At 46.1% G+C, this 15,739-nt stretch overlaps 1 protein-coding gene across 5 annotated transcripts in view; it reads left to right on the forward strand.

The window, feature by feature from the left end:
* The window catches only part of unc80 (unc-80 homolog (C. elegans)), a 599,468-nt gene that overhangs the window by 365,872 nt on the left and 217,857 nt on the right, over positions 1 to 15,739 (forward strand). For all 5 annotated transcript variants that reach the window (XM_072480367.1, XM_072480341.1, XM_072480351.1 and 2 more), the window contains 6 exons: positions 2,999 to 3,130; positions 3,251 to 3,394; positions 4,767 to 4,867; positions 6,702 to 6,788; positions 9,956 to 10,139; positions 12,753 to 12,847. In XM_072480367.1, coding sequence (XP_072336468.1) covers positions 2,999 to 3,130; positions 3,251 to 3,394; positions 4,767 to 4,867; positions 6,702 to 6,788; positions 9,956 to 10,139; positions 12,753 to 12,847 — 743 coding nt within the window. The remainder of the gene's footprint in view (positions 1 to 2,998; positions 3,131 to 3,250; positions 3,395 to 4,766; positions 4,868 to 6,701; positions 6,789 to 9,955; positions 10,140 to 12,752; positions 12,848 to 15,739) is intronic.

Below are 15,739 nucleotides of genomic sequence, written 5' to 3' on the forward strand. Positions count from 1 at the left end.
GCATGCGCGGTGCGGTTCTGCGGCATGTTCCTCCATGTCACCGTCCCCTCGTTTGGCACGTACAAGCGTGGGAGGCTGCGAAAAGCGTGCGAAATGGCCACCCTCATCTAGGCTGCAGCCTTAGAGGTATTCAATTGTTTGGACCCGTTCCACCTTGTGGGGACCTTGCCGCGCCATTTCAGCCGCCTGTATGTGGGAGTACCGGCTGGTGGCAGTCGCTAGGGTGAGTTGCTTTACTTTGAGGAGCTGCTGACGCAGGGGGTCCGACAGAACACCAAATACGATCTGGTCGCGTAGCATGGAGTCGGAGGTGGGCCCATAGCCGCAGGACTGCTCAAGGATGTGGAGGTGTGTTAAAAAGGATTGGAAAGGCTCGTCCTTACCCTGCAAGCGCTGCTGGAACAGGTATCTTTCGAAGCTTTCATTGACCTCTATGCTGAAGTGGGTATTGAATTTGAGGAGAACCGTCTTGTACTTTGTCTTGTCCTTGTCGTCTGCGAATGTGAGGGAGTTGAAGATGTGGATGGCGTGTTGCCCGGCCGTGGAGAGGAGCAGAGCAAACTTCCTGGTGTCCGAGGCGTTCTCCCTGTCCGTGGCTTTAAGGAAGAGCTGGAAGCGCTGTTTAAAAATCTTCCAATTGACCCTGAGATTGCCGGCGATGCGGAGCGGCGGCGGCGGGTTGATGTTCTCCATACTTCAGGATGACGGAATGTCGATTAGTTGCAGATGGGTCTCAGAAGTGCTAGTATGCAACCACTCCTTGTACCATGATGTGTTGGGTGTTCTGGATCACAAACAGGTCACCAACACTGGAAGTGATGCAACTCTATTTTATTATAAGGTTAACGATATTAACATACTTGAACTGTGGGTAAATGCAATGCCAGCTTTTACTGTTGATCCTTGCCTAGTCCTAACCAGGTGATGCACTCAGCACATGGTGAATGTCTGTGTTGCAGGCTGTGAGCTCTATACTCCGAGCTGGCTGCTACTAGAATGAGCGGGTACTCTCCTGTCGCCTGTCTTTATAGTGCGTGTGCTCTCACTGGTGATTGGCTGCGATGTTGTATATGCTGATTGGTCCTACTGTGTGTCCATCATTGTGTGTTTGTGTGTCTGCACCATAATATACTGGTGTATATGATGACAAGTCCCACATTTTAGAATTTACAGTGCAGAAGGAGGCCATTCAGCCCATCGAGTCTGCACTGGCCCTATGAAAGAGCACCTCACTTAAGCCCACACCTCTACCCTATACCCGTAACCCAGTAACCCCACTCAACCTTTTTGGACATTAAGGGCAATTTATCATGGCCAATCCACCTATCCTGCACATCTTTGGACTGTGGGAGGAAACCACAGCACCCATAGGAAACCCACGCAGTCACGGGGAGAACGTGCAGACCCGACACAGACAGTGACCCAAGCCGGGAATCGAACGTGGGACCCTGGAGCTATGAAGCAATTGTGCTAACCACTGTGCCATTAACCCAATATCTGCCACACCCTTGTACTACACCCACAATTCCCAAGGCTGCCCTACAATAATTTAATGCTGGGAGCAGTGTTATTGCTTCAAGGCAAGACTTTCACCCCATTCTCAGGAGCAACAATATTACGTTTGTCATTAATTCCCATTTAAAAATACATTTTTACACCGCATGTTAAAATGCCTGCTGCCCATCAAAATATTGCTCAGCTGCCAGCTGTGGCTAAATTGGTAGCACTTTTGTGTGAGTCAGAAAATTATGGGTTCAAGTCCCATTCCAAGACTTGAGTGCAAAATACAAAGCCAATGCTGAGGCTGTGCTCCTGACATAACAGATCCCATGGTACTATTTCAAAGAAGAGCACGCTAATTATCTGTGATGTAAATCTAAGCCTCGATCAACATCAGAAATACAGATTATCTGGCTATCATCACATTTCAGTTTGTGGGAGCTTGCTGCGTACAAATTGGCTGCAGCATTTCCTATATTACAACAGTAATTGCACTTCAATTGTACATCTTTAGCAGCAAAGAAGTTTGCAATATTCTATGGTTGTGATAAGTGTTATATAAATGCACGTCTTTTTCTTTCTGACCCCTGCCTAGCTATCATAGGCAAGTGTTGAGGCTAAAATCACTAAAATTGATGGCAGAAGTTCATACCAGGTTATTATTATGTATCCCTAAGTACAGTGAAAGAATTTGGCATATGTTTTAATATGCTGTTCTATGAATCATAGAATTTACAGTGCAAAAGGAGGCCACTCGGCCCATCGAGTCTGCACTTGCCCCTGGAAAGAGCACGCCACCTAAGCCCACACCTCCATCCTATCCCTGTAACCCAGTAACCCCATCGAACCTTTTGGATTCCAAGGGCAATCCAGCATGGCCAATCCACCTAACCTTCACATTTTTGGACTGTTGGAGGAAACCGGAGCACCTGGAAGAAACCCACGCAGACACGGGGGCACAGACTCCGCACAGACAGTGACCCAAGCCGGGAATCGAACCTGGGACTCTGGAGCTGTGAAGCAACAGTGCTGACCACTGCGCTACCTGAACCCCATCAATACAGCTGTATATTGAGCAAGTGTCAAGTGGCATTGTGGTATGACCTCACTCTCCATTCCTCCCTGCACAGCAGCAAGCTGAGAACTCAAACCTGTGACCTCCCAATTCATGGCACTGTGCTCCACATGTGCAGCCAAAATGTGGACTTATGTTGACTTTTGACTTCTGTTGCATGCCTAATTTTTCCATCATTTTACAGGGAGTTCCCAGTAATGATGGGCAATAGTTTCAGTGCAAAACTTAGTTTCAACCAAAATCAGAGAAAACTAAACTTGAACATGTTAACTATTCAACTGTGCTGCGATAAACATAGTCTGTTACAATACCAATAAATACAAAAAAAAGTGTAACCAGAAGAATTAATTTTGATTCTGTCTTAAAGATGTGAATTTGTATTTATTTACTGAACTAAATTGCTGATTTTCTCACTTTTGCCAGTTGAAGATGCCACAAACTTAGCTTCCCGTCGGCTGTCTGTCAGTCCATCCTGCACATCCAGTACATCCCACAGAAATTACTCATTCCGTCGAGGCTCTGTGTGGTCAGTGCGATCGGCAGTCAGTGCTGAAGGTAAGTGGAGACCATTATTTAATTCATAAAGGACTGGGAGGAAACTAAATTGTTGTGTTCTGTCACATAAAAGTGTCTTAATCATTGAATGTGTGAAATAGGTATCTGTTTTCTGTGCAGATGAGGAAGATGCCACAGAGAACACTCCAACACATCATGTATTGCAGCCTCCCCAGGCTGTATTCCCTGCATGTATTTGTGCTACTGTGCTGCCTATTGTTCACCTCATGGAGGATGGAGGCGTGAGAGACGATGGCGTGGCAGGTAGTTTTTAATCACATCTTAGTTAGCTGTGCATTGTGTTCTGGAGAAAACAAAGCTTTAACAACTCAGATAATTATATTTAAGCTGAACATTCAACGTAATTGAATCGTGATCATGTGGTAAATGGTCTGAATGATTACCAGAATCAACAGAACATATATGGCAGAAAGCAAGTATCTGAAGAAGAGTACTCGAAATGTTAACTCCGTTTCTCTCTCCAGACCTTCTGAGTTTTTCCATCATTTTCTGTTTTTATTTCAGATTTCCAGCATCTGTACTATTTTGCTTTTATGCTAGTATCTTGTAATCACCTGGTCCACTGCAATCTTTGCACTGTGCTATGGATTTTATTTCATATCTTTGTAAAATTCAATTCACAAATAACTGCTGCACACTTTCATTCAAAACTTTGTTTTAATTTTAAAAAGTTGAAAGATTTGTTTTTCAGAGAGATAGAATCAAAGCACTGTCTCTCGCTTCTAATGTTGTTAATTAGCTCACCTGTTACAAGATCATTTTACAAATCATGATGTAGACATGCCAGCATTGGACTGGGGTGAGCACAGTAAGAAGTCTTACAACACCAGGTTAAAGTCCAACAGGTTTGTTTCGAATCACTAGCTTTTGGCGAGGACCTGTAAATTATCTGCCAAGACTCGCATTCAACATATCATCTTGCATCATTAATTTTGTCTATATATGTGTTTGTGGAACACACCTCTTCACTCACCTGATGAAGGAACTGCGCTCCGAAAGCTAGTGATTTGAAACAAACCTGTTGGACTTTAATCTGGTATGGTAAGACTTCTTATTTTTCAAGTCTACATTGGTGTTGTTCAGCCTTTATTTCATATAATTACACTTATTATGTAGAACAATAAGACAAATGACATTTGGAAAAAGATTTGTTTATTCCTACTCTTTGTAACCTGCCTGCCAATCAGTTTTCTACCCATCTCAATACCTTACCCCTAATCCTTGTGCTTTAAGACGTAAAGCTTGCCATGCAGCTTGGCATTGTAAATTATGATTGGAGCTTGCTTCTAGATGATCGTTCAAATGATCACTGGGAGAAGATTCCATAATTCTGATGTTTAACAAGTATGTAGCTGCATGTTCTCAAAATTCCTACTGGTCTTGTACAACAATTCTGCTTCTTAAAAGGCCAACTTGATGGAGCTACCGAGGCTGGAGACATTCTGTGCAGATGAATTCCCACTGATACTGCACTATTCTCTAGCAGGGTGAACGGCAGGATGAACTGTAGAGATTACCTGCCTGCATAATTAGGCTGGGCTAATATGTTTTTTTAATGGTACATTAATAATTAAAGTGACTGCATTGTATTTAACATTGTTCCTTTCCTTTTTAGTGAGTGCAGTAGCACAACAGGTATTGTGGAACTGTTTGATCGAAGATCCTGCACTCGTTCTGCGACATTTTTTAGAGAAGCTCACGATTAGTAACCGTCAGGTAACAGAATTCACTTCAATAAAAATTGCATCAAAAATAAGAACTTATTTTACATCACTTTTTTATTCTTTGAAATTTTCCGCACAAACCATAGTTCCACTTCCAATTGGAAGAATAGACAAAGCCCTTAAATTCCAGGCAACATGAGCACTTATATTTTTGCAAGCTAGCCTATTTGAATGTTGATCACTTGGAAGGAGCTACTCCGAGTACTGTAGCCTTATTAAAGGGTAAGTGCTAAATTAACATTAAGTTCCGATATATGTATGAATTAAAGGAAACATGGATTTTAAATTTTGATGTTAAAATATATTTGCAAAATTAAATGTACGTATATTCAGATTGCAACATTTAGACTATAAGATGAACTTTGAGTCAATGTCGGCAGTAAGCAACATTACACTTCACACCAGAAAATGGTGGGCTGGTAGATCGCAAATGTTCCATCCATTAATGTTAATGAATGAAAAATGATGGAGAAGCTGCCCATTATTTTCTGACATGCACAGGAGCCAAGGTTGTTTGTGGCCAGCACAGATGCAAAATACTGTATTTATTACTTACCTGAGTAATGTAATGAATTGATATGTTCATGTGAAAATATTAACTATGCCACTTTTTAATGTTTTAATTTCCTTTTTGACCACTGGATCTCAATTTCAAACATTTATATTTTATTGGTTGCAGTCACTCCCATTCCTCCACTCCTTCCCGTGTCCAGCAAGTTTATTTCCCTTCAGGCGCCAGGGATCTGGGTTTGATTCCCACGTGGGGAGACTATCTGTGTAGAGATTTCACTTTCTCCCTGTGTCTGCGTGGGTTTCCTCTGGGTGCTCCTCTTTCCACCCACAGTCCAACGATGTGAAGTTGGGTGGATTGGCCATGCTAAATTGCTCTGAAGTGTCCAAAGGTTAGGAGGGGTTACTGGTATGGGGTTTATGTAGGGTGCTCTTTCAGGTGGTCGATGCAGATTTGATGGGCCAATTCGTCTCTTTCTGCACTGTAGGGATTCTATGATACAAAGTGGTTACCAGTTTCCTTTTGATCATCTTCCCTTCCACCACCCTGATAGGCGACCAGTTCCGGGTCATTATCACTTACTGCATAAAAAGATGATTCCTTACATCCCCCTGCATCCCTTGGCCAAAACTTTAAATCTGTGCCTCCTATCTAGTCCTTGTACCATCAGCTAAAGAGGTTCCTCCTCGTCTACCGTATATAAACCCATCATAATCTTATATGCCTCTATGAGATCTCCCCTGAATCTCCTTAGCTGGCTTTGAAAGCAGACCAAGGCCAGCAAACCGTGCCAGCAGCACGGTTCAATTCCCGTACCAGCCTCCCCGAACAGGCGCCGGAATGTGGCGACTAGGGGCTTTTCACAGTAACTTCATTTGAAGCCTACTTGTGACAATAAACGATTTTCATTTTCATTTCATTGTAGTTACAGTCCCTCATCCTGGTAAATTTCTTCTGTACTTTCTCAAGCACCCTCACATGACCAAAACTGGGTGTAACACTGAAGTTGTGGTTCAACCTCCTTGAAAGTCAGGAGAACAAAGTTCCAAACTATTTTTCCACTGGCAGTAACTGATTTTTTTCAATCATGCCAAATTCAGTGCCCCAACTCGCCACAATTCCAGCCGCAGGCCAGAGTGGAAAATTCCACCTATTAACAAAATCTAACACCCATATGACTGTTGTAATAGTACAAACAAACCATATATTTAAATGAAGTCCTGAGATCTAATATTGGAAAATATTTGTGATATTTCAGTAACAAAATTAAAAAGTTTCTGGCTTTTTTGTGAAGTCACACATGTTTCTTTTGTAGGATGAACTGATTTACATGCTGCGCAAACTTCTGTTAAATATTGGGGACATGCCTGCTCAGACCTCCCATATTCTCTTTAACTACCTGGTAAGTATTACCAATGCCTTGTCTCAAATGAATAATGTTACCCATCCATACCCATCCAATAATAAAACAATTGACTACCTATTTTTTTAGCTGACCTATTCAAATTCCAGCTAGTTTCTCTATTTAATGATTAAATTGAGAAACAATGAATGACTGCTGTTCCAGCTGCAAGTATCTTCTTGATTGAACAAACTGAAAAACATGGGTCTGGATTCTCCGTTTCTCAGACTAAGCGTTGGATTCTCCAATTCTGCACCTATGTCTGGAGGAAGAGTCTGGTCTTACGACCAAAACGTTTGTACCCAAGATGCTCCGCCTGGTGGGGGGCTAGCTGCCGCATCACGTAAAGCCTTACCTGCCGATACGGACGCAGAATAGCCGGGTCCGTGGTTGCGCATAACCACGGTGGCGGCCTGCAGCGACCGCACTGTACAACATAGCGCAGACCATGCGCGGACCCAGCCAGCCAAATACTGCCCCCTGTAGCCTCCGCCGAAGTCCCTCCTGCCAGTGGAACGCTCCCCCCTCCGAACTGTGGCGACGCTGGACACAGTCTGCAGCCGTCACGCCAGGTTCACGAAGATTCAGAGGACACTTGTCCCACACCATCGGGGGTGGAGCAGTGGGGGAGGGCCTCAGGTGACATCCTGAGGCTGTCCCGACAGCGTGCGGCATACTCCTCGAGTCTGCCATTTTTGAGGGGGCGGAGCATCTGAAAAACGGCACCGATGGTAGCGTCGACGTGGGTGGACTAGGACAGATTTTTGGAGATGTGTACCCTTAGGAATTTGAAACTGCTAACCATCGTGGGCAGCACGGTACCATAAGTGGATAGCACTGTGGCTTCACAGCGCCAGGGTCCCAGGTCCGATTACCCGCTGGGTCATTGACTGTGTGGAGTCAGCACGTGTCTGCGTGGATTTCCTCCGGGTGCTCCGGTTTCCTCCCACAGTCCAAAGATGTGCAGGTTAGGTGGATTGACCATGCTAAATTGCCCTTAGTGTCCAAAAAGGTTGGGAGGGGTTATTGGGTTACGGGGATAGGGTGGAAGTGAGGGCTTAAGTGGGTCGGTGCAGACTCGATGGGCTGAATGCCTCCTTCTGCACTGTATGTTCTATGTTCTATCCCCACCTCGGTCCCGTTGATGCTGACGGGGGTGTGTACAATACTTTGCTTCCTGAAGTCAATAACCAGGGCCGGGATTCTCCCCTACCCGCCGGGTCGGGGGTTCCCGGCAGGATGGAGTGGCGTGAACCACTCCGGCGTCGGGTAGCCCCAAAGGTGCGGATTTCTCCGCACCTTTAGGGGCCAAGCCCTCACCTTGAGGGGTTAGGCCCGCACCGGAGTGGTTGGCGCGCCGCGGCCGTCGGGAAAGGCCTTTGGCGCCACGCCAGCCAGGGCCGAAGGGAATTCGCCGGCCGGCGGAAGTCTGTGCATGCGCGGGAGCATTAGCGGCTGCTGACGTCATCCCCGTGCATGCGCGGGGGGGGGTCACCATCGCGTCGGCCATCGCAGAGGCTGATGGCCGAAGCGGAAGGAAAAGAGTGCCCCCACGGCACAGGCCCGCCCATGGATCGGTGGGCCCCAATCGCGGACCAGGCCACCGTGGGGGCAGCCCCCGGGGCCAGATCGCCCCGCGCCCCCACCCCCAGGACCCTGGAGCCCGCCCGCGCCACCAGTCCCGCCAGTAAGGTAGGTGGTTTGATTCATGCCGGCGGGACCGGCATTACAGCAGCGGGACTTCGGCCCATCGCGGGCCAGAGAATGGCTGGCGGGGGCCCGCCGACTGGCACGGCGCGATTCCCGCCCCCGCCGAGTTTCCGGTGCTGGAGAATTCGGCAGCCGGCAGGGCGGGATTCACACCACCCCCCGACGATTCTCCGACCCAGCGAGGGGTCGGAGAATCCCGCCCCAGCTGGCATTGAGGGATAGATTGTTGTCGCTACACCACTCCACTAGGTTCTTTATCTCCCTCCTGTATTCTGACTCATCGTTATTCGAGATCTGGCCCACTATGGTCATATCGTCAGCAAACATGTAGATGCAGTTGGAACCAAATTTTGTCACGCAGTCGTGTGTGTACAGGGAGTATAGGGGGCTAAATACGCAGCCTTGCAGAGCCCCGGTGGGACTATTGTGGAGGAGGTGTTGTTTATTCTTACTGATTGTGGTCTGTGGATCAGAAAGTCAAGGATCCAGTTGCAGAGGGAGGAGCCAAATCCTAGGTTTTGGAGTTTTGATATGAGCTTGTCTGGGATTATGGTTTTCAAGGCGGAGCTGTAGTCAATAAGTAGGAGTCTGATGTAGGAGTCCTTGTTGTCGAGATGCTCTAGGGATGAGTGTAGGGCTAGGGAGATGGTGTCTGCTGTGGAACGGTTGCAGCGGTATGCGGATTGCAGTGGATCAAGGCGTTCTGGGAGTATGAAGGTGATGTGCTTCATGACCAACCACTTGAAGCACTTCATTACAACTGAAGTCAGGGCCACCGGACAGTAGTCGTTGAGGTACGTTGCCTGGTTCTTCTTTGGCTCCGGTATGGTGGTGGTCTTCTTGAAGCAGGTGGGGACCTCAGAGCGGAGTAGGGACAGGTTAAAGATGTCCACGAATACATCTGCCAACTGGTCCGCGGAGGCTCTGAGTTCACAACCAGGGAACCCGTCCAGACCCGTCGCCTTCCGAGGGTTCACTTTCAGGAAAGCCGCTCTGACTTCAGAATCTGTGATGGTGCGTATGGGTGTGTTATGGGCTGCTGGGGCACTCAACAGCGGACCGGTAATGAAATGCAAACGGTGTTTACTGTATGTGCGTTCCGGAATGCATTGATGCCGCTGTCGAGGTGATGGAGAATTGCGATTTGGCGTCAAATCAGCACAAGTTGTAATTTTGGCGTCAAAACCTATTCTCCACTCAATTGCGTTCACGATTTCAGCATCAGCCAATGGAGAATCCCATCCCTGGAATTTTGCAAGAAAACTGCGAATCAAATTTTATTTATTTTTTAACTCATTGGCTGAAAAAGCACTAATACAATTTCATGTGTATGGAGATGGGACAAGGCTATGAGCCTTGAACATATGTTGGACACACTCTAATGTTGGTGCAGACTATTATTAAAGAACAATACTGAAATAGACCATCAGTTTTCAGTTTTTCCTGTTGCATTTCAGGTTGGCCTGATCATGTACTTTGTACGCACACCTTGTGAATGGGGCATGGATGCAATCTCAGCCACTGTTACCTTTCTATGGGAGGTTGTAGGTTATGTTGAAGGACTTTTCTTCAAAGATCTGAAACAGACAATGAAAAAAGAACAGTGTGAAGTCAAACTGCTCGTGACGGCCTCTATGCCAGGTAGGAGCACAACTAGCTGCCAAAGGTTGACAGTCAAATATGGTGTATTTCTAGATCCATGGGCGAGATTCTCCGACCCCCCGCCGGGTCGGAGAATCGCCGGGGGCCGGCATGAATCCCGCCCCCGCCGATTGCCGAAGTCTCCGGCACCAGGGATTCGGCGGGGGCGGGAATCGCGCCACGCCAGTTGGCGCGCCCCCCCGCTCGATTCTCCGGCCCAGATGGGCCGAAGTCCCGCCGCTAAAATGCCTGTCCCACCGGCGTAAAGTAAACCACCTACCTTACCGGCGGGACAAGGCGGCGCAGGCGGGCTCCGGGGTCCTGGGGGGGGCGCGGGGCGATCTGGCCCCGCGGGGTGCCCCCACGGTGGCCTGGCCCGCGATCGGGGCCCACCGATCCGCGGGCGGGCCAGTGCCGTGGGGGCACTCTTTCCCTTCCGCCTCCGCCATGGTGGAGACTCCCTCCACTGCGCATGCGTGGGAATGCTGTCAGCGGCCGCTGCCGCAGCCGCCCGGAGATGTCATTTCCGCGCCAGCTGGCGGGGCACCAAAGGCCTTTTCCGCCAGCTGGCGGGGCGGAAATTCGTCCGGCGCCGACCTAGCCCCTCTATGTTGAGGCTCGGCCCCCAAAGGTGCGGAGCATTCCGCACCTTTGGGGCAGCACGATGCCCGTCTGATTTGCACTGTTTTGGGCGCCAGCCGGCGGACATCGCGCCGTTTCCGGAGAATTTCGCCCCATATTCCTGTTTATTTCCAAATAAGATCAATTGTGTTTCACCGTTTCTATAAATCCATTGATACAGAAAGAAAGTGCCTAGTTGTTGCATGATGGTGACGAGCATTAGAACTGAAAGAGAAGGGGATGAGGAGTTCGGGGTGATTAAGGAACGGAACAGTGTGTCATGGAGAAAGTGATCCCTGCAGAATGCTACTGCAGGGGGGTTGAGGGGAAGATGTGTTTTGTGCTGGCATCATGCTGGAGTTAGCGGAAATTGAATATGGAGACCATTGGGATGAAAAGTGAGGTCAAGGGAATCCTATCGTGGTTCTGGGAGGGAGGGGAATGGTTGAGGGCAGAGGTGTGGGTAATGGGTCAGATCCAGTTGAGTGCACTGTCAACCACAAAAGGTGGGGGGTGGGACACTTTGTTTAAGAAAAAAGGCAGACATTTTAGAGGTGCCATTTTCGAAGTTGGCATCATCAGAAAAGATGCGACAGAGGTGGAGAAACTGGAAGAATGGGATGGAGTCCTCACAGGAAGTGGTGTATGAGGAGCTGTAGCAAGATAGCTGTGGGCTTGTAATGAATATTGGTGGTCAGTCTATCGATGGAAATAGAGACAGGGGGGTCTACAAGGAAGGGAAGCAAAATGGTGGAGATGGACTATTTGGAGGTAAGGGAGGGATGGAAACTGGAATCAAAATCGATAAATGTTTCCAGGTCTAGACGAGAGCATGAAGCAGCACCGATCTAGTTATCGCTGTAATGGAAAAAGATTTGTGGGAGTAGGCCTGAGTAGGTCTGTAACAAGGAATGTTCCACATACCCCACAATAAGACAGGCATAACTGGGGCCCATGCAGATACCTATAGCCATACATTTAGTTGCAGGTAGTAAGACAATTTAAAGGAGAAATTGTTCAATGACAGAACAAGTTCAGCTGGGCAGAAGAGAGTGGTTGTCGACGTGGATTATTCAGGCCTCTGCTCAAGTAAGTAGTAGAGAACCCTCAGACCCTCCTGGTAATGGATGCAGGTGTAGAGGGATCCACAGTGAAAAGGAGATGGTTAAGGCTTGGAAACTGGAAATTGTTGATATAACGTTGTGTAACAGGAATTGTGAATGTAGGTGGGAAGAGATTGGACAAGGAGAGAGAGGATGGAGTCAAGAAAGGAATAAATTAGTTCCCTGGGGCATCAACAGGCTGATAGGATGAGATGACCAGGGCCGTCCTGTTTGTGGATTTTGGGAAGTATGGAAGCGGACTGTGTGGAACTGTGGGACTTTCAGATTGGAAGCTATGGAGGGAAGACCTCCAAAGGCGATGAGGTCAGGTGACAGTCCTGGAAATAATGGCTTGATGTTCATTGGTGGGGTAATGGTCCTGCAGTCCCCCACTCCCCACTGGGCCATCTGTCACCTGTTTTTAAGTTTTGCTTTCACTGAGCATTGACTTTTGTTCTCATATTAACACAATCTGCTATCTTACCTTTATGCCACTGTCAGCACATTCCATAGTCATTCACACTGCCATTAATATTTCCTCTGTCTTGTGCGCTACACATCTTTGTTGCAATCTCTCCTAACTTCCACCTATCACAGATGTTTTACTTTGTTCCCCCCTCTCTTATACAGTATATAAATCCATCAAATTTCCACCTCCTGGACTCAAAATGTTAACTCTGTTTCTCTCTCCACTGATGCGTCAGACCTGTTGAGTTTATCCAGCATTTTCTGTTCAGGTTTCAGATTTCTAGCATCCACGGTATTTTGCTTTTATTTTAGTGGCAAAAACTTGAGTTCGATTTGTCTTTTTGTCTCGGTGGCTGATTACGAAGTGCTAATATTAGCTGTCTTGAGAACAGTTTAGATGTAAGGCTTCTTTATTACCCAGGAACAAAGACTTTAGTTGTCCATGGACAAAATGAATGTGATATCCCAACACAACTTCCTGTGCATGAGGATACACAGTTTGAAGCTGTTCTCAAGGTAAGAGAATATAATTTACTTTCAAAAGTAATTTACTTGTCTAAGGTAATTTCATATTCTATTATTGTTCAGTGGAGTTTAGCTCAAATTGCATAAATATAATGTTGATATGTGTGTGCCATATAGTGAATACCTGTAACATGTGTGTACTGTATAAGTATACTAAGATACTCCATTGAATGCATGGTTGTTAATATGTTTACTTAATTTAAATTAGTATGTATTTTATCCTATTTCAGTAGATGTACGTTAATTATTTACTTTTTTAGGTAAATGCCTTATTTATCAGCCATTCATTTCTACTCTGTCCAATGTTTAGCTAGTTTGTTTTTAATTTGTATTTTTGTGCTTTAAATATTTCATAATTACCACAATCTAAATCACAATTGCCACCTCTGTCGAGGTTAAAATTTATTGTAGGTCCAATAATATATTTTAATGAACGAAGGTTTGTGGCTAGTGTCCACTGCACAACCAATGAAATGAAATGAAATGAAAATCGCTTATTGTCGCAAGTAGGCTTCAAATGAAGTGACTGTGAAAAGCAATGGTCAAGGCTTCTTGCCTCTAGCATGGAATTGTAATAATTGCATCCTTCTCCTTCACCTAAAATAATCAATTGATTATCCATATTAAGGAATCACTAAATCATGTTTTCTAATTAACGTATTTGAACCATCGAGAACAATACCAATGTTATAAAACAGCATTTGCTTTAATTCTGTAATGTATACTCATTATCTTGGAATCATACAGCACAGAAGGAGTCCATTCGGCCTGCATGACCATACTGGCTCACAGCAGTAGCAGTTCACCTTGTTCCCCTCACTCGACTTTTCCCCATAGCTCTGCAATTTTCTTCCTTTACATATAATGGTCCAATTCGCTTTTGAAAGCCATGCTTAAATCTGTCTCCACCACTGTCTCAGACTGTGCATTCCAAATTCATAGAATCATAGAATTTACAGTGCAGAAGGAGGCCATTCGGCCCATCGAGTCTGCACCAGCCCTTGGAAAGAGCACCCCACTCAAGCCCACACCTCCACCCTATCCCCGTAACCCAGCAACCACACCCCATCTTTTTGGACACTCAGGGCAATTTAGCATGGCTAATCCACCTAACATGCACATCTTTGGACTGTGGGAGGAATCCGGAGCACCCGGAGGAAACCCACGCAGACACAGGGAGAAAGTGCAGACTCCACACAGACAATGACCCACGCCAGGAATCGAACTTGGGACTCTGGAGCTGTGACGCAACCGTGCTAACTACCGTGCTGCCCTTCTAAACTCTTAACTGCATGAAGAAATTGTTCCTCATCTTGCTATTGCTTTTTTTTGCAATTATCTTTAATTTGTGCCCTCTTGTTCTTCATCCTTCGACCAACAAGAACACTTTCTCCCCATCTACTCTGTTCAGCCCCCTCATGTTTTAAAAAACCTCTTTAAAATCACATCTTAACCTCCTGTTCTCCAAAGAGAACAGTTCCAGCTTCTTCCATCTATCTACTGAACTGAAGTTCCTCATGCCTGGAACCATTTTCATTAATCTTTTCTGAACTCTGTCTGAAACCTTCACGTCTTTTCTAAAGTGTGGTATCCAGCACTGCACAAAATACTCTAATTGAGGCCGAATTAATATTTTATTCGTAAACTCCTTTGTACTTTATGCCTCTATTTTTAAAGTACAGTAAGAAGTCTTACAACACCAGGTTAAAGTCCAACAGGTTTGTTTCGATGTCACTAGCTTTCGGAGCGCTGCTCCTGCCTCAGGTGAATGAAGAGGTATGTTCCAGAAACATATATATAGACAGATGCCAGACAATTCTTGGAATACGAGCATTAGCAGGTGATTAAATCTTTACAGATCCAGAGATGGGGTAACCCCAGGTTAAAGAGGTGTGAATTGTACCAAGCCAGGACAGTTGGTAGGATTTCGCAGGCCAGATGGTGGGGGATGAATGTAATATGACATGAATCCCAGGTCCAGTTGAGGCCGCACTCATGTGTGCGGAACTTGGCTATAGGTTTCTGCTCGACGATTCTGCGTTGTCGCGCGTCCTGAAGGCCGCCTTGGAGAACGCTTACCCGGAGATCAGAGGCTGAATGCCCTTGACTGCTGAAGTGTTTTTTTATTTTTAAAGCCCAGGACCCCATAGACTTTATTAATTGCTCGCTAACGTGTCCTGCCGCTTTCAACGATTTGTGCAGATATACATCTCGGTCTCTCTGTTCCTGCACCCACTTTAGATTGTGCATTTTATTTTATATTTTCTCCTGTAATGCCACCCTGGGCAAGTGCACGGTCAATTCCAGCCTCACATGCCCCGGAATCTCAACACAAGTGAATTAACCAATAATTCTTATAAAAAGTTCCAAGGTCTTTGACCCTTGGCTGCCCAATGATCACAGTCACCAGGTTTGTAGGTTGAAACACAATTACTGTTTATTTATAACAAGAATAATGATGAAACATGCAATAAACACAACTGGACAAACAACAAGCTAACTTACTACCCCTTTAACAGTCCCACCCTTTACACCCACACACAAGACAGACAGACATGGGGTGGGGGTGAAAATGATAAGGATGAAGGTCAAAAGATAAGAGTCTTTGCTTCCAATGGTAGTTCTTTAGCACACTTTCCTTGTAGTACGGTTTCTGATTAAGGTCCTTGGGTTGCCATCTGTAATGATCTTCTTTGTAGTTTAGAAATGAGTTAGTCACAGCTTTTCCTGTAGTGGCCTCTTTTCTTCACATCAAACTTTGCTTTCAGTTCGTGATTTATTTCCAGGCCTCTGCCTTTTCCGGAGAGAGTTGGTGGGTTTACATCAGAGAGTTGGTTGGTTCTCCCCTGCTTACACAACTTGTAATGATTCTCTTATACATAG

This window comes from Scyliorhinus torazame, chromosome 2, assembly GCF_047496885.1.
Source record: "Scyliorhinus torazame isolate Kashiwa2021f chromosome 2, sScyTor2.1, whole genome shotgun sequence".
Taxonomy (NCBI): Eukaryota; Metazoa; Chordata; class Chondrichthyes; order Carcharhiniformes; family Scyliorhinidae; genus Scyliorhinus; species Scyliorhinus torazame.